This window comes from Stegostoma tigrinum, chromosome 34 (assembly GCF_030684315.1).
Source record: "Stegostoma tigrinum isolate sSteTig4 chromosome 34, sSteTig4.hap1, whole genome shotgun sequence".
Lineage (NCBI taxonomy): Eukaryota > Metazoa > Chordata > Chondrichthyes > Orectolobiformes > Stegostomatidae > Stegostoma > Stegostoma tigrinum.
The window spans coordinates 12,935,931-12,955,473 of NC_081387.1; the positions used below are offsets into that span (position 1 = coordinate 12,935,931).

Consider the following 19,543-nt stretch of genomic DNA (forward strand, 5'->3'; position numbering starts at 1 on the left):
GCCAGACGCCAACTCTCCGACACCACCTCCTACCGCCTCCTCGATCATGACCCCACACCCGAGCACCAAACCATCATCTCCAACACCATTCACGACCTCATCACCACAGGGGACCTCCCACCCACAGCCTCCAACCTCATTGTTCCCCAACCCCGCACGGCCCGTTTCTATCTCCTTCCCAAAATCCACAAACCTGCCTGCCCTGGTCGACCCATCGTCTCAGCCTGCTCCTGCCCCACCGAACTCATCTCCACCTAACTGGACTCCATTTTCTCCCCTTTGGTCCAGGAACTCCCCACCTACGTCCGTGACACCACCCACGCCCTCCACCTCCTCCAGGACTTCCAATTCCCTGGCCCCCAACACCTCATATTCACCATGGACGTCCAGTCCCTGTACACCTGCATTCCGCATGGAGATGGCCTCAAGGCCCTCCGCTTCTTCCTATCCCGCAGGCCCGACCAGTCCCCCTCCACCGACACTCTCATCCGCCTAGCTGAACTCGTCCTCACACTCAACAACTTCTCTTTTGACTCCTCCCACTTCCTACAGACTAAGGGGGTGGCCATGGGCACCCACATGGGCCCCAGCTATGCCTGCCTCTTTGTAGGTTACGTGGAACAGTCCCTCTTCCGCACCTACACAGGCCCCAAACCCCACCTCTTCCTCCGGTACATTGATGACTGTATCGGCGCCGCCTCTTGCTCCCCAGAGGAGCTCGAACAGTTCATCCACTTCACCAACACCTTCCACCCCAACCTTCAGTTCACCTGGGCCATCTCCAGCACATCCCTCACCTTCCTGGATCTCTCAGTCTCCATCTCAGGCAACCAGCTTGTAACTGATGTCCATTTCAAGCCCACCGACTCCCACAGCTACCTAGAATACACCTCCTCCCACCCACCCTCCTGCAAAAATTCCATCCCCTATTCCCAATTCCTCCGCCTCCACCGCATCTGCTCCCACGATAAGACATTCCACTCCCGCACATCTCAGATGTCCAAGTTCTTTAAGGACCGCAACTTTCCCCCCACAGTGATCGAGAACGCCCTTGACCGCGTCTCCCGTATTTCCCGCAACACGTCCCTCACACCCCGCCCCCGCCACAACCGCCCCAAGAGGATCCCCCTCGTTCTCACACACCACCCTACCAACCTCCGGATACAACGCATTATCCTCCGACACTTCCGCCATTTACAATCCGACCCCACCACCCAAAATATTTTTCCATCCCCTCCCCTGTCAGCTTTCCGGAGAGACCACTCTCTCCGTGACTCCCTTGTTCGCTCCACACTGCCCTCCAACCCCACCACACCCGGCACCTTCCCCTGCAACCGCAGGAAATGCTACACCTGTCCCCACACCTCCTCCCTCACCCCCATCCCAGGCCCCAAGATGACATTCCACATTAAGCAGAGGTTCACCTGCACATCTGCCAATGTGGTATACTGCATCCACTGTACCCGGTGCGGCTTCCTCTACATTGGGGAAACCAAGCGGAGGCTTGGGGACCGCTTTGCAGAACACCTCCGCTCAGTTCGCAACAAACAACTGCACCTCCCAGTCGCAAACCATTTCCACTCCCCCTCCCATTCTCTAGATGACATGTCCATCATGGGCCTCCTGCAGTGCCACAATGATGCCACCCGAAGGTTGCAGGAACAGCAACTCATATTCCGCCTGGGAACCCTGCAGCCATATGGTATCAATGTGGACTTCACCAGTTTCAAAATCTCCCCTTCCCCTACTGCATCCCTAAACCAGCCCAGTTCGTCCCCTCCCCCCACTGCACCACACAACCAGCCCAGCTCTTCCTCTCCACCCACTGCATCCCAAAACCAGTCCAACCTGTCTCTGCCTCCCTAACCTATTCTTCCTCTCACCCATCCCTTCCTCCCACCCCAAGCCGCACCCCCAGCTACCTACTAGCCTCATCCCACCTCCTTGACCTGTCCGTCTTCCCTGGACTGACCTATCCCCTCCCTACCTCCCCACCTACACTCTCTCCACCTATCTTCTTTACTCTCCATCTTCGGTCCGCCTCCCCCTCTCTCCCTATTTATTCCAGTTCCCTCTCCCCATCCCCCTCTCTGAAGAAGGGTCTAGGCCCGAAACGTCAGCTTTTGTGCTCCTGGGGTGCTGCTTGGCCTGCTGTGTTCATCCAGCCTCACATTTTATTATCTTGGAATTTTCCACACTTTCTTATCTCGGATTCTCCGGCATCTGCAGTTCCCATTATCTCTCTCCGCCATCTGTTGTGGCTGGATTTGAACTCAAGTCCCAAGAACTTTAGTTGGGTCTCTGGATCAGTAATCTAGCAACAATACCACTCGGCCATTGGCTCCCTTTGGCAGATAGAGTGCTGTACCAGCACCGTTCCTACACACCCCAGCCTCCTGCATTTCTCTCCTTGAAGCCTAGAGATTAATGAGCAATTGGATAGAGGCTTCCAAGAACTTGAGGGATTTTGGTAGAATCTTGTTTTGCAGCAACAAGGGTGTTGAAGGTATTTGACAAAAGAACCAGAGATGACAATGGCCAGGATGTTCCGTTTTTAATTGCAGTGAGTTGGGCATTCGTTCTCTGAAAGGATCAGAGAAGCACGTTGAATCTTGGGGAGTTGGATTGCAAACGAGAAGCAGGAATATTTGCCAGTATACAGGGAAATTCAAGGGTTAATTGGAGAAGGACGTAGAGGGATATGGGCCAAATGCTGGCAAACGGAACTAGATTAACTTAGGCTATCTGGTCTGCATGGATGGGTTGGGCCGAAGGGTCTGCTTCTTTACAGCTGTACAAGAGTGCTTTCAAAGAGCCAGCATAAAGTACATGGGACAAATGGCCTTTATTTGCGCTCTGTATGGATCAAAGTGGGGGCTCACAGATATTGCTGCAAACCATGTGTAAATCTGGCCTTTGAACTTTAACCCTGAGCTCATTTCACTTGAGTGTGGGAGTCATATGTCAGAAGTGGGGATGTTCGCTGATGATTGCACAATGTTCAGCACCATTCGTGACTCCTCAGATACTGAAGCAGTCCATGTTCAAATGCAACAAGATCTAGACAATGTCCAGGCTTGGGCTGATTAGTGGAAAGTGACATTCACACAACACAGATGCCAGGCTATGAGCATCACCAATAAGAGACAATCTAACCATCACCCCTTGACATTCAATGCTGTTACCATCACTGAATTCCCCACTATCAACATCCTGGGGGTTACTATTGACCAGAAACTTGACTGGACTCACCACATAAACACAATGGGTACAGGAGCAGGCCAGAAGCTGGGAATACTCCAGCAAGCAACTCACCTCCTGACTCTCCAAGCCTGCCCACCATCTACAAGGCACGAGCCAGGAGTGGGATGGGATACTCCCCACTTGCCTGGATGGGTCCAGCCCCAACAACACTCAAGAAGCTTGACACCATCCAGGATAAAGCAGCCGCTTGATTGGCACTGCATCCACAAGCATCTACTCCCCCCACCTCTGACACTCAGTAACAGCAGTGTGTACTATCTACAAGATGCACTGCAGAAATTCACCAAAGATCCTCAGACAGCACCTTCCAAACCCAGACCGCTTCCATCTAGGAGGACAAGGGCAGCAGGTACATGGGAACACCATCGCCTCCAAATTCCTCTCCAAGTCATGGATCATCCTGACGTGAAAATATATCACCATTCCTTCACTGTCGCTGGGTCAAAATCCTGGAATTCCCTCCCTAAGGGCATTGTGAGCCAACCCCGAGCAGGGGGACTGCAGCAGTTCAAGAAGGCAACTCAAAACAAACTTCTCAACGGGCAATAAAAATACAGGGCCCAGCCAATGATGTCCACGAATAATATAAAAAAAAGGTAGGGAGTGGGAGAAGAGAGGCAGTGGAAGAGAGTTTGAGAGACACGAGGGCAATGGAAGCAGTAACAGTGAAAAAGGCAGATGAATGACAGAGGGAGAAGGGAGGTGGCGATAGAGCAGGAAGGGAGAGACAGAAAGAGTGTGAGAAAAAGGGAATATGCAAGAGAGAGATTGAGGAAGATGGAAGTGGAAAGAGAGCAAGATAAGATGGTGAAGCAAATGGGAGCAAGGGAGATGGAAACCAGAGGATTGAGAGAGAGAGAGGTGAAAAGGGAGAAAGACAGAGAGAGGGTCACAGGGAGATAGGAAAATTCATAGTAAGATGGCGAGAATGAAGAGGTGGTGATGTGCACATGACACAGGAGCGTAGAGAGAGAGAACCACAAGGAAGTGAGAAAGCAACTGGGAGATATTTTTCATCCCTGTCTCCGTCTCTCTGTCAGTCCCTCTCTTGCTCTCTCAGTCTCCCGTTCCCCTCTTGGCAGCTCTAGGTGGGCACTTCAGCACTGGGCTGGGCGAGGGTATAAAGCTGTGGCCATTGAATTGGGCGCCCAGATCCACCTACCTAGAGTTAGAGGAGAGACGGGAGGTGACAACTCGAGCAGCCGCTTCACAGGCTGGGGCACGGAGTACAGAGCTCACCGGCTGTCGGTTCGAGGCGCAGGTGGTAAAGCTCGGAAAGTGGGAAGAAGTGAAAACCAAGAGGACCAGCTGCTGTTTCACTGAGGCGTCGCCCTCTGCCCCATCGATGGGGCTGGCTGAGGGCAGTGCAGGCTGTCGCGACGCTCAACTCCTCGTATGGTCTTCTCAAGTGCTATCACCCCCCCCCACCACCCCCAGCTTTCCATCTGTCTCTCCCAACTTTATCTCTCAGACGGAGTCTCTCAGTCTGACAAGTGGCTGATATGGGGATGGCCCAGTAAACTCTTTCTGTTACCAACCCCAGCCTGATGTTTGTCCTGACCACTTTAGCCCCGTGTCTCTGTGCTGGTCCTTGACCTTTCCAATAGCCTGACATTCCCGGTGAAGCTAACGGTCTATCATCGGAGAACTGAGTACAGGGTTTATCTCAAAAATGACGTGGTAAAAAAAAGTACGTCACAGAAAAAGCTCCCAGTCTTGCTTTTTGTGCGTCCGACCCCCCCCCCCCCCCCCCCCCCACGTCTTTAAAGTGCTTACCCAGTCACTGAGCTTGTTCAGGCCCCCAGCTGTCGCCGACTTGCGCTTTTCGGGAACGTAATGCAAAAGGGGTGCTCGTTTTCTCCTGTTGAATGCGGTGCCCGGGAAATGTGATGGAGTAGGGTTGAACCAAGCCCCTCCCGAGAGTGATGGGCAGGAAGAAGCAGGTGTGTGTGTGTGTGTCTCGATGTGTGTGTGTGTGTGTCTGTGTGTTTGTGTACGGATGGGTCTGTGTGTGTCTGTCTCAGTGTGTGCATGTGTGTGTCTGTGTCTCTCTCTCTCTCTCTCTCTCTCTGTGAGTGTGTGTGTTTGCGTGTGTGTGTGTTGGGTGTGTGTGTGTGCGCGCACGTGTTTGTGTATGGGTGGGTCTGTGTGAGTGTGTGTGTGCACGTGTTTGTGTATGGGTGGGTTTGTGTGTGTGTGTGTCTCTCTCGGTGTGTGCATGTGTGTGTCTGTGTTTCTCTCTGTCTCTGTGTGAGTGTGTGTGTGTGCACGTGTTTGTGTATGGGTGGGTCTGTTTGTGTGTGTGTCTCTCTCTCTCGGTGTGTGCATGTGTGTGTCTGTGTCTCTCTCTCTGTCTCTGTGTGAGTGTGTGTGTGTGCGTGCACACATGTTTGTGTATGGGTGGGTCTGTGTGTGTGTGTCTCTCGGTGTGTGCATGTGTGTGTCTGTGTTTCTCTCTGTCTCTGTGTGAGTGTGTGTGTGTGTGTGTGCGTGCACACGTGTTTGTGTATGGGTGGGTCTGTGTGTCTGTGTCTCTCTCTCTCTCTGTGAGTGTGTGTGTGTGTGTGTGTGCACGTGTTTGTGTATGGGTGGGTTTGTGTGTGTGTGTCTCTCTCTCTCGGTGTGTGCATGTGTGTGTCTGTGTTTCTCTCTGTCTCTGTGTGAGTGTGTGTGTGTGCACGTGTTTGTGTATGGGTGGGTCTGTGTGTGTGTTTCTCTCTCGGTGTGTGCATGTGTGTGTCTGTGTCTCTCTCTCTGTCTCTCTCTGTCTCTGTGTGAGTGTGTGTGTGCACGTGTTTGTGTATGGGTGGGTCTGTGTGTGTGTGTCTCTCGGTGTGTGCATGTGTGTCTGTGTCTCTCTCTCTCTGTCTCTGTGAGTGTGAGTGTGTGTGTGCACGTGTTTGTGTATGGGTGGGTCTGTGTGTGTGTCTCTCTCTCTCTCTCTCGGTGTGTGTCTGTGTCTCTCTCTCTGTCTCTCTATGTGAGTGTGTGTGTGTGTGCGCACGTGTGTATGCGCGGGTGTGTGTATGTGTGTCTGTGTGTACGTGTGGGTCTGTATGTGTGTGTTTCTCTCTCTCTCTGTGTCTGTGTGTATGTATATGGGTCAGATCATGGTCCGCTGACTGCATTAACCAGAGAGCGCTGGTGGGAACAAACACTTAACAGGCCCCATTATGCTTCCTTTGTCGAGCTGGGGTGGGGGAAAGTCGCTGGCCACGGTTGCCTTGGCGACAAGGGTACCACATTAGCAAGGAGTTAGCATTTGAGCTCTTGAGCCTGGGAATTGTTTTGAAAGTCCAATTTGTCAAAGACCTGTCCAGTCAGCAATAGGGACTGACCCGTGTAGACTCTGTGCGATTTAGGTCAGTGAGCATTCCATCACGGTAGGCCAGGGCAAGTATTCAACATCCTGAAAAACTGCTGGACTTTTAACTTTTTATTCCTTTGTTTTTGTTTACATGAAGGAGGACTTTAATGTTAACTGTTTCTTTGTTTCCCGACTCGATGCTTAACTTTTTTTAACTTTGCTTCTTTTACGACTTTGTACCTAAGTATTTTGTACCGGGGCTCCTTTTGTTTCTAAGATGGCGCTGTGTTCCGTGACATTATACACTTTTCACTGTACTCGAGTACACGTGACTCCTCTATGGCATCCCCGCGGCTGACTTGCTCCCGCTCTGGTCTGAGCTGAGGAAGGCGATGATGATCAGAAGCTTTCTACTCTTTATCACAGTGACGTTGACATGCTCCCAAACCCCTCCACTCCCCTCACCAAGGCTGGGGTTAAAGGTGTTGTGCTGATACATAGATTCTAGGCCAAGCAGGGCTGTATCTTTAAGACAGTTGCCTGCCCTCTGGACACTGGGTATAAAAGTGTCACTTTCTGCAGCGGGGGTCAGCCTGTTTTGTGTGTAATGTACAGTAACATTAGTAAATACAGAACCCAGGCTGTGTGTGTAAGTCTGTGATATTATCATCGCCGTAAATAGTTAATGCTGCAAATAAGCTTCAAGATACCTGACTCAACAAGAACCCTGTAAACGTTTGCACAGGCTACCAGGCAGAAAACCACAAAGGGCTTAGAAAGGATATGGCCTTCGCCAGAATGTGGCTCAAAGTGGGAAATGTGACGGGGGTGCTTTTCTGGTATACAATTCCCCTCCCCTCCCCCACACACCCCTGGTTCCAGCACAGTGGCTCACTTACAGAGACAAGAAATGTTCCCACATTTGCATAGCAACTTTGTGCCAGTCCTTACCAGTTCCGAAGCACTTTGCAACCAGTGAAGAACTTTTCTGCGGCATGCTTACAGTTGTAAACTTGGAAGGCGATCTGCACGCAGCAAGTGTGACGGGACAGGGACCAGGCTGCCTTTCTTTTCAAACGACGTTGGCCGAGGGATAAAAGTGAGGGCACAAGAATCCCTGCAAGTGAGGAAGCAAGCCATTCGCCTCATTGAGTTTGCATCGAGCCTCCGAAAAACATCACGTCCAGACCTACACACCCCACCCCCGACCCTGTACCTGAAACCCTGCATTTCCCGTGGCCAATCCACCCTAACCCGCACATCTTTGGACTGTGGGAGGAAGCCCATCCAGACACGGGAAAATTATTGCCTGAGTGTGGTATTGAACCTAGGACCCAGGCACTGTGAGGCAGCAGTGCTAACCACTGAGCCACTGTGCCCCCAAATAACCCCAGGGTAGTTCAAGGGTAAACGTTCTCACAAAAGAGGATACGATTCGAGGGCCCAACAGGGTGATGAATACAGATGCAACTGAGCCCTTCAAAAAGGGAAAATACCTCACAAGAATGACTGTTGCCTGTTTTGTTGGGTTGAAATCTGTGAGCATGTTCTTTCAGTCTGCTAATAACAGGGCCTGTCAACATATGTCGCTCCCGTATGAGTGCACCACACTGTACGCCCAACTGACCATCCTAAATTTGTTGTCGGCATAATCCCTGACACCCTCATTTGGGGAATTGCATCGAATGCTAGACCCCGTTGCAAATTTTGCAAGATCAAGTTGGTTTGCTCCGATAGCAAGATAGTGGGAGTTCAGAGCTGGCGTGGTCCTGCTTATTGTGAAGGGAAACAGATCCAGGAGGAGCCAGCCAATTGCATACAACATTGGCTGAACAACAGGAGGCACAGGGTCGTGGTTTTTCAGGCTACAGGCCTGTGACTGAGCAAAGTCTTTCCACACCAAGGGTGGTGTTGCGTACATGCAATGAGCTGCCAGAGAAAGTGGTGGAGGTGGGTGTAATTTAAAAGACATTTGGATAGGTCCACAGACAGGAAGAGTTCAGAGGAATATGGGGCAAATGCAGGCACATGGGACAACGCAGTGTGGAACAGGAGGAACACAGCAGGCCAGGCGGCATCAGAAGAGCAGGAAAGCTGACGTTACAGCTTGGGACGCTTCTTCAGAAATGGGGGAGGGGGAAGGGAACTGGGGAGTACGTAGAGAGAGGAGGGGTGGGGCTGGGGAAGGTGGGTGGGAAGGCAGCACCCCTCCCCCATTTCTGAAGAAGGGCCTCGGCCAGAAACGTCAACTTTCCTGCTTCTCTGATGGCCTGCTGTGTTTATCCAGCTCCACACTGTGTAGTCTGACTCCAGAATCTGCAGATCTCAATACCTCCGGCAAATGGTTCGTAGGAAACCTGGTCAGCATGGACGAGTTGGGCCAAAGGGGTATGCTGTTTGAGACCATCTGCCTGTCCTTGGGGTATTCAGACATGGCATCACACTGGCATTGTGAAATTCATATCCCACTTTCTACATTTGTGCAACAGATAGAAGGAAAGTCTATTTACCTTGGTGGCCCTGCTCCTGGTGAAAACTCTGTGTGTGAGACAGTGAGAGAGTTGCAGGGACAAGATGGACTGCAGCTTCCAAACCCAGTTTCAAGACCCCACTATAACCAAAAATCCTGGTTCTGTGGGAGCTTGACCCCACCCATTCAGGCTGCTTCTATTGTTCCAACTTGTGGAAAAAAACCCCAAGGCCTCATGAGCTGTTTATTTTCAGGGCTTTAGGACTGCTCGTAACCTCTGACTTAAAAGAGGACAAAACACATACTTTAAAGCCATATTATTGTCATAGTGGTGACCATGAAACTCTCACTGAGTGCTGTAAAAACGCAACTGGTTCTCTCATGCCCCTTTCAGGAGAGAAATCTGTCTCCTTTACCCGGTCTGGCCTCCATGTGACTCCAGGCCCACAGCAATGTCATTGACTCTTAACTGCTCTCTGAAATGGCCCTAGCAAGACACTCAGTGCTGGTGTAAATGGTAATTTCAGTGGACTTTCAATCTAGAACCTCAGGCTGATACCTTGGATATATGGGTTCAAATCCCACCATGGCGGATGATGAAATTTGAAGTAAAGTTCATGTGCAGTTTTCTGCCTCACAGCCCCAGGGACCCAGGTTCGATTCCACGCTTGGGCGATTGTCTGCGTGGAGTTTGCACATTCTCCCCGTGTCTGCGTGGGTTTCCTCCGGGTGCTCCGGTTTCCTCCCGCAGTCCAAAGATGTGCAGGTTTGGGTGGATTGGCCGTGGGAGATGCAGAGATGGCAGGGTTAGGGTAGCAGGGGTGAATCTGTGTGGGATGCTGTTCAGACGGCCTTGCAGTCACAATGGCCTACTTCCACACTTGCAGGGGTTCTACGATTCTAAAGAGTTATGGTCATGGATGCATAAAGAGACAGAGGACTGTATTTTTTTAAATACCTGCAGGACTGAGAACTCTGCTGTTTCAAAAGTATTGAATCCAGGGATCCCTGATGTGAATAATTTTTTTTAGTAACAGCAGACCTCCTTATAATCATGTAATGGCCCCTTAACTTCATTGAGGAAAGAGGGGTCTTCCCCATGTGGGAGTGCTGCATCTCAAATTACCCATCATGCTTCACCTCCTGGCCTTCCACGGAGTTGCCTGGCTTGGCCTGTGCTGCAGGGCTACCCCCAACATGGCCGCCTTCTGGGTCCAAGCACTCCGGGCCGGCAGAGTGACGCAGCTGGAATGTGGCGGCGTCGTCGTCACGTGGACTTCACCTCGGCGTCAGGGTCCCAGCTCTGCCTGGAAAGTCCGTCCCTCATTTGAGAGATGTCTGCCAGGTGTGCGCCCAGAGCAGTCTTAAGCCGGGCGGGCACACAGCAGGATTAGCAATGTCGCTTTTTTCACAATCCAACACTAATTGCTGCTGACCTTAGTGAGGATTAAAAGGAGGGCTAAATTGGCATTCGACCCGATGCCATCAGACTCCCAGCAGATTGTTTTGTTGAAAGTGACCTCTCAGAGCAACAAAAAAGCTGATGGAGATATGGTCGAAATAATAAACCGGTCCTATTGAGCGTCCCAATGCGAATAAGTCAGTACCATGTGCAATGTATTAACACACATGTTGTAAATGGCACAAGTTCTGGTGCCACAGTCAGACTGCCCCTTACCTCTGAGCTAGAAGATTCATGTTCTACCTGTTATGGACCAGACCTGACCCCCTAAAAATATTTTAACAAATGTATTTATTTATTTTATTTATTTATTATTAACAAAGATCTTTAACCTAACATCATCTTAACTTAAAAGGCAAACTTAATGCATCTGTCCCAGATGCAATGCAACTGGTCAGACTTCTTGACATTAAGCAAAACACCGTTTATTCAAACACTACATTAAAATACAACAGAAGAAGAGCTTTGAGTAACTTAACTCTATTGGAAGACCTAACAGAATAATAGATGCGCAGCTATTACTAATTATCTGCTCCAAGACAGCAACATTCTACAAACACATCTTTTGGTAAAGAGGAAAATTCAGACAAAATAGGTTTATCTCACAGGTAACCCAGCAGCAGACAGAAACCCCAATTTCTCGCTGTAACCGAGAGAAGGAAAAGATAGCTTTGACGTCTTCAGACGCCAACAGCAGCTGTTTAAACTTAAAACAAAATACTGGAAAGCGTGATAATAAAATGTGAGGCTGGGTGAACACAGCAGGCCCAGCAGCATCTCAGGAGCACAAAAGCTGACGTTTCGGGCCTAGACCCTTCATCAGAGAGGGGGATGGGGTGAGGGTTCTGGAGTAAATAGGGAGAGAGGGGGAGGCGGACCGAAGATGGAGAGAAAAGAAGATAGGTGGAGAGAGTATAGGTGGGGAGGTAGGGAGGGGATAGGTCAGTCCAGGGAAGACGGACAGGTCAAGGAGGTGGGATGAGGTTAGTAGGTAGATGGGGGTGCGGCTTGGGGTGGGAGGAAGGGATGGGTGAGAGGAAGAACAGGTTAGGGAGGCAGAGACAGGTTGGACTGGTTTTGGGATGCAGTGGGTGGAGGGGAAGAGCTGGGCTGGTTGTGTGGTGCAGTGGGGGGAGGGGACAAACTGGGCTGGTTTAGGGATGCGGTGGGGGAAGGGGAGATTTTGAAACTGGTGAAGTCCACATTGATACCATTAGGCTTCAGGGTTCCCAGGCGGAATATGAGTTGCTGTTCCTGCAACCTTCGGGTGGCATCATTGTGGCACTGCAGGAGGCCCATGATGGACATGTCATCTAAAGAATGGGAGGGGGAGTTGAAATGGTTTGCGACTGGGAGGTGCAGTTGTTTGTTGCGAACTGAGCGGAGGTGTTCTGCAAAGCGGTCCCCAGGCCTCTGCTTGGTTTCCCCAATGTAGAGGGAGCCACACCGGGTACAGTGGATGCAGTATACCACATTGGCAGATGTGCAGGTGAACCTCTGCTTAATGTGGAATGTCATCTTGGGGCCTGGGATAGGGGTGAGGGAGGAGGTGTGGGGGCAAGTGTAGCATTTCCTGCGGTTGCAGGGGAAGGTGCCGGGTGTGGTGGGGTTGGAGGGCAGTGTGGAGCGAACAAGGGAGTCATGGAGAGAGTGGTCTCTCTGGAAAGCAGACAGGGGTGGGGATGGAAAAATGTCTTGGGTGGTGGGGTCGGATTGTAGATGGCGGAAGTGTCGGAGGATGATGCGTTGTATCCGGAGGTTGGTGGGGTGGTGTGTGAGAACGAGGGGGATCCTCTAGGGGCGGTTGTGGCGGGGGCGGGGTGTGAGGGATGTGTTGCGGGAAATACGGGAGACGCGGTCAAGGGCGTTCTCGATCACTGTGGGGGGAAAGTTGCGGTCCTTGAAGAACTTAGACATCTGGGATGTGCGGGAGTGGAATGTCTTATCGTGGGAGCAGGTGCGGCGGAGGCGGAGGAATTGGGAATAGGGGATGGAATTTTTGCAGGAGGGTGGGTGGGAGGAGGTGTATTCTAGGTAGCTGTGGGAGTCGGTGGGCTTGAAATGGACATCAGTTGCCTGAGATGGAGACTGAGAGGTCCAGGAAGGTGAGGGATGTGCTGGAGATGGCCCAGGTGAACTGAAGGTTGGGGTGGAAGGTGTTGGTGAAGTGGATGAACTGTTTGTTTTTTGGGGCCTGCCTCTTCCTCCGGTACATTGATGACTGTATCGGCACTGCCTCTTGCTCCCCAGAGGAGGTCAAACAGTTCATCCACTTCACTAACACCTTCCACCCCAACCTTCAGTTCACCTGGGCCATCTCCAACACATCCCTCACCTTCCTGGACCTCTCAGTCTCCATCTCAGGCAACCAGCTTGTAACTGATGTCCATTTCAAGCCCACCGACTCCCACAGCTACCTAGAATACACCTCCTCCCACCCACCCTCCTGCAAAAATTCCATCCCCTATTCCCAATTCCTCTGCCTCCGCCGCACCTGCTCCCACGATAAGACATTCCACTCCCGCACATCCCAGATGTCTAAGTTCTTCAAGGACCGCAACTTTCCCCCCACAGTGATCGAGAACGCCCTTGACCGCGTCTCCCGTATTTCCCGCAACACATCCCTCACACCCCGCCCCCGCCACAACCGCCCAAAGAGGATCCCCCTCGTTCTCACACACCACCCCACCAACCTCCGGCTACAACGCATCATCCTCCGACACTTCCGCCATCTACAATCCGACCCCACCACCCAAGACATTTTTCCATCCCCACCCCTGTCTGCTTTCCAGAGAGACCACTCTCTCCATGACTCCCTTGTTCGCTCCGCACTGCCCTCCAACCCCACCACACCCGGCACCTTCCCCTGCAACCGCAGGAAATGCTACACTTGCCCCCACACCTCCTCCCTCACCCCTATCCCAGGCCCCAAGATGACATTCCACATTAAGCAGAGGTTCACCTGCACATCTGCCAATGTGGTATACTGCATCCACTGTACCCGGTGTGGCTCCCTCTACATTGGGGAAACCAAGCGGAAGTTTGGGGACCGCCTTGCAGAACACCTCCGCTCAGTTCGCAACAAACAACTGCACCTCCCAGTCGCAAACCATTTCCACTCCCCCTCCCATTCTTTAGATGACATGTCCATCATGGGCCTCCTGCAGTGCCACAATGATGCCACCCGAAGGTTGCAGGAACAGCAACTCATATTCCGCCTGGGAACCCTGAAGCCTAATGGTATCAATGTGGACTTCACCAGTTTCAAAATCTCCCCTTCCCCCACCGCATCCCTAAACCAGCCCAGTTTGTCTCCTCCCCCCACTGCACCACACAACCAGCCCAGCTCTTCCCCTCCACCCACTGCATCCCAAAACCAGTCCAACCTGTCTCTGCCTCCCTAACCTGTTCTTCCTCTCACCCATCCCTTCCTCCCACCCCAAGCTGCACCCCCATCTACCTACTAACCTCATCCCACCTCCTTGACCTGTCCGTCTTCCCTGGACTGATCTATCCCTTCCCTACCTCCCCACCTATACTCTCCTCTCCACCTATCTTCTTTTCTCTCCATCTTTGGTCCGCCTCCCCCTCTCTCCCTATTTATTCCAGAACCCTCACCCCATCCCCCTCTCTGATGAAGGGTCTAGGCCCGAAACGTCAGCTTTTGTGCTCCTGAGATGCTGCTGGGCCTGCTGTGTTCATCCAGCCTCACATATTATTATCTTGGATTCTCCAGCATCTTTAGTTCCCATTATCTCTGATACTGGAAAGCGTGGTCTGAAACAACTGGCCACACTCAGCCCGGCTGCTTCTATTGTTCCAACTTCTAAAATAAACTCACAGCTTCACGAGCTGTTTATGTTCACACAGACAACTTGGCATGTATCATTCCATCTCTCTCTCTGAAAAGAAACAAGGAAAAAATAGACCCTTTAAAGCCACAGTATCACCTGCTGCAAAGGTGCGTCATAGCATCTCTGAACAGGTTGCTGAGAAAACACCTATAATGGCACTGGTTAGGAGGTGCAGTCTGAGTCAAGAGTGTCTATAACTATAGCTCAGCGTATCCCACAAGTCCGACCCTATGTAGCCAGCCGAGTCGAGTTCATTTGCCCTGACCTTTCACATGTTCCGGGGGTTCTTTAATAAATTTACAACAATGGTACAAACCATTGCAAGGTTGTCCTGCAGCTGGGAGATCATGACCATAAGACAGAGGTCGGAGCAGAATGCTGGAGAAACCAAGTGGGTCCAGCAGAGTGTGTGGAGAAACAGGGGCAACATTTTGAGTCGTTTGCTTGGGTCTGCTGCTTCAGAACCGTATTGGAACTCAAAACGTTAACTCTGCTTTCTCTCTATATACACACACACACACACACACACACACACACACAGAGCCAGACCTGCAGTGTTTCTCCTGCACTGCCCTCTGGTGGCCAGCTCCCCTTTATGTTATTGCACTCCCTTACTTTAGATGTAAGAGTCCCTTCAGTCCAACCGGTCCATACTGACCATAATCTCCAGCTAAACTAGTCCCACCTGCCGGCACTTGGCCCATATCCCTCCAAACATTTCTTACTCATGTCCATACCCAAATGTCTTTTAAACATTGTAACTGTACCTGCACCCAGCACTTCCTCAGGAAGCTCGTTCTTTGCATGAACCACTCTCTGTGTAAAAAGAAAATTGCACCTCATGACTTTTTAAAATCTTTCTCACTCTCACCTTAAAGATATCCTCCCCAGTTACAAAATCCCCCCCACCCGAAGGAAAAGACATCCTATCCGTGATGTTATAAATCTCTAAAAGGTCACCCGTTAACCTCCTACAGTCCAGTGAAAATAGGCCCATCCTCTCCTTACAACGCAAACACTCCATTCCCAGAAACATCCTGGTCAATCTCTCCTGTTTTCTGGCGTTGAGTGTTTTCTGCCACAATACCTCCAAATACGAGGTGGGGTGGGGTGTGTCCCTTTGTAAATGGTGAGATTTTGTCCTACAAACCCACGTCCGACTCACGAATATGGATCAAGCATGGCATATCTCCCAATACTGACGGCTTGAGGGAGCTCTGCTGTCTACCTTCCTGCACTCGAAGAAACAAAACCTTTCTCCCCACCCTCCCCCTCTGTTTGCTGACACTCAGCCAATGTTGTACAAGGGCTGCAGTTTGGAAGGGAGAACAAAAGAGCAGAGTATTATTTAAATGGAGACCAATTGAAGAAAGCTGTAACACAAAGGGATTTGGAGGTGTTTGTGAACAAAACACAGAAAGCCAGCACCCAGGGGCAACACGGAAGGCTAAGGGGATGTTGGCCCTTATTTCAAGGGGGTTGGAGTATAAGAGCAGGAATGCCTTACTGCAACTGTACAGGATGCTTGCGAGACCACATCTGGAGCACCGTGAGCAGTAAAGGAAAGATCTCATTTCATCAGAGGCAGTTCAGAGAAGGTTCACGGGGATGGTCCCTGGTATGGAAGGATTGCCTTATGACAAGGGGTTTGGCGAAAGGGCAGGAATGTGGATGTGAGGAATGTTGGATCAGCCATGATTCTGTTGATTGGCAGGGCAGGCACGAGGGGCTGAATGGCCTTCTCCTGTGCATATTTCATACAGGCTAACCCATAGCAATTGGCTGATGTGATCTGTCAGTGCCTCATTATTGTTGGATTGTGCCTTGACGTAGAATTTCCATCACATGAGCAATCATTCAACTCAACTGAGCTCTGTTGGCCCTTCTGCAGGCTATGCAGTGACCGTTGGGAAATTGGAACTGTTTGGACAAACTGTATTTCATCAAAGGCTAGATCTGCTATCCAAGAGGACCACATTCAACCTTATTTTCTGTCCTGTGTCATCTACCACCTTTGGACTGATAGTCGCTTAAGGACTCAGCATGCAAATGGGTCAAGTATCTAGATCAGAGGCTCTCTACTCTGTAGTGCCAGAGTCCCAGGCTCCCTGTATTCACAAGTTTAGCTGTAAATAAATCCACCAGAGATGTGCAAATAACCAGAACCCATGTGCATAATTTAGATAACACAAGCGCCCAGGGACGCTATTTATCCAGCCAAGTCACCAGTCTTGGTGCTAGGTGACAATGTTATTGATTTCATTGTGTTTCAGTGCTGTGGGAACAGATTACTCTCCTCAATCACATTACCTGGCATTGAATGCGCATATGTACGATGTGTTGATAACCGCAGGTCAGAGGCTGTGAACTCTGTGGTGAACGACTCACCTCCCGACTCCCCAGTGTCTCTCCACCGTCCGCAAGGCACAAGTCAGGATGAAATATTCCCCACTTGTCTGGCTGAGGAAGTTCGACACCATCCGGACAGTTTGAGCAATGTCATGCCCACCACTGATGGTGCACAATTTTTTGGGAGATTGTACCCTCTGTGCCAAAGGGCGCTGCAAAGATTCACCAAAACCCTCGCAGCTTCCGAACCTATGAACTCTACCGTCCAGAAGGACAAGGGCAGCAGGTCCAACACAAGCCCCTGCAAGCCCCCCTCCCAGCCACTCACCGCCCTGACTTCGAAATATGTCGCCGTCCATTCCCTCAGAGTCACGGTGGAACTCCTACCCGGAGCACGTGCTTCTGCAACGGGTTGACAGCAGAGGGTTGAGAAAGCAGCCCCATCCTCTTGCCTTTTCAAGGGCACCTAGGAACGGGTGATTTATGCCAGAGATGTCCCAAGAACAAATTCTAAAAGCCTCACAAACGGCCATTCAGCCTGACTGGTCTGTACCGATGGTTATGCTCCATTGCAGCCTTCCTCCAGCCGTGGGGTCGAGTCATAGTCATACAGCATAGAAACTTTGGCTCACAATGGCTATACTAACCAACAAACACCAACAACACCATATCCCCTTTACCTGCGCTTGGTTCACAGCCTACAATGTCATGTTGTGAGAGCACCACCCTCCCCCACCCTCTCAGGCGGCATGGTTCCTCTTCTTTCTTGGATCTCCTCTGAACCTCTTTCTCCTCACCTTAAGCTGAAGCCCTCTGGACTTCAGCCCATTCCATACACACAGCACTCTCTGTGTGAAAGAAGAGGTCCTCTTTAAATATTCCTTGTCTCACCTTGAACCTATGCCCTCTAGATTTGGACTCCCCTACCCTGGGCCTTCGACATGTCTGCCGTGGGGAAGAGATGCCTGTGCCTCTCATTGTTTAGCCCACCTCAATCCGACAGCCCTCAGCCCCTTCTGCTCCAGGGTAAACAAAGCCAGCGTGTCCAATCTCCCCTCATGACTGAGACTTTCCATCCCAACGCAACGTGCTGGTGAATCTCCTCTGCACCCCTCCAGTGCAATCGCATCCTTCCCATGGCGCGGGACCAGAACCGCACACCGCACTCCATCTGTGGCCTAACTAAAGTTGGAACAGACTTCCTTGCTGCGATACGCTATGCCCCAGCAAATAGAGGCTGTATCTCAATGTGTCAGCATAGTCTCCCATTTCCTTTCAGCCCCGTATAATTATGAAACTTCCCTGAGAAGGGGTGATGGTGGAAATCACATTGGATGTGCACTGGGGATTCTTTTGATGATCTTTCATTGCAGATGTTGTGTACTGCTGATCAACAGTGTGGTAATGAGGCAACCTAACTGGTATTTTCTTTCTCTCTCTCTCTCTCCCTCTCTCTCTCTCTCTCTATCCTCTGTGTCTTCTTGCTCGTGCTGCCTCTCCCTCTCTCTCCCTCTCCCTGTCTCCCTCTCCCACTGTCCCTCTAACTCTTTCTCACTCTCTCTCCCCCTACCCTCCGTCCCTCTCTCCCCACTCTCCCTCTGCTTCTCCCCCTCTCACTCTCACTCTCTCTCACTCTCCCCCTCTCTCACACTCTCTCTCACTCTTTCCCTCCCCCTCTCTCACACTCTCTGTCTCACACTCTCTCTCTCCCTCTCCCTCTCCCCCTCACTCTGTCTCAATCTCTCCCTGTCTTCTCTGTCTCCCCCCACCGACCCTCTCTGTAGAGCTCTGTCGGTTTGCCCTCGGCATGCAGGACTCTGTCATCCCGGATGAAGACATTGTGGCCTCCAGCTGGTGGTCTGACTCAACAGCAGCGAAACACGGGAGGTAAAGTAACTACAGCAAACCCATTTCTATGCCCCCACCCACCCACCTCCCAACACGCTGCCCCATCGCCCCCTCAACCTCTATTCCCCCCCTCATATCTTGCCATGGCCTGTGGGCATGGCCAGATCTCAGCCAACATCAGCCCACGACATCCCATCACACCAATAACCCGGGTACGTGCCCTCTTTACTACCCACCTACCCATCCCACCTTAGCCCTGGCCGCAGCTGGGCACCTTGCTAATGGATTCCAACCCTCACCAAGTGATCTCGCCACGAAATGCAAAACCTACACTAGGGACGGGCCAAATCTGGCAATGTGGGTGCCATCAGTCGTGAGGGGGAGGGGATGGGGTGGGGAGGAAGCTCACGTGGAACAGTCGGGCAAAAGGCCTGTTCCTGCAACGTTAACGTTCCCACCCTGGCTCAGCAAGAACCAGGAAGGTTAAACATTGCTTAAAGGAAATGGTGCCAGGTGAAATATTGCTTAAAGAGGTAACATTACTGGTAGCATCTGACTCAGGAGGTGAAGGGGCAGTTGAAAGATGAAGGTAATCCCCCTCCCATAACACCCTACCCCCCCACCCCCAGCACCCCACACACCTCTTCGATCTCAGTGAACCGGAAGGTGCGACCGCGATACCGACAACCACCCCGACAGCGCACAGAGAAACGGCCGCAGACTCGCGATGGTTGGGAGATTGGAATCAGACGGCTAAGCAACCCTGGCGAAACGGGTTCAAATCCCACCGTGGCAGACCTGACGTTTCAGTTCGAGCTTCGGAAACAAAACAAAAAAAAGAGTAAAAATAGAGAGCCGCAAAACAAACACAAAACAGCAACAGAGAGAGGTTCAAAGTTGGAGAAAGAAACCAAGAGTCTCTATATGAAATAACCCCACCACCCACCTATAAAAGAATAGGTCAAAGTGCAGTAGGTACTGGAAATCAG

At 51.3% G+C, this 19,543-nt stretch overlaps 1 protein-coding gene across 7 annotated transcripts in view; it reads left to right on the top strand.

The window, feature by feature from the left end:
- LOC125446303 (discoidin domain-containing receptor 2-like) overlaps nt 1–19,543 on the top strand; it is a 179,412-nt gene that overhangs the window by 97,819 nt on the left and 62,050 nt on the right. For 6 of the 7 annotated variants that reach the window (XM_059639757.1, XM_059639755.1, XM_059639759.1 and 3 more), the window contains one exon: nt 18,491–18,593. In XM_059639757.1, coding sequence (XP_059495740.1) covers nt 18,491–18,593 — 103 coding nt within the window. Of the gene's footprint in view, nt 1–5,107; nt 5,208–18,490; nt 18,594–19,543 lie in introns of those variants that run through there. The other variant, XM_059639760.1, reaches the window with a different exon arrangement.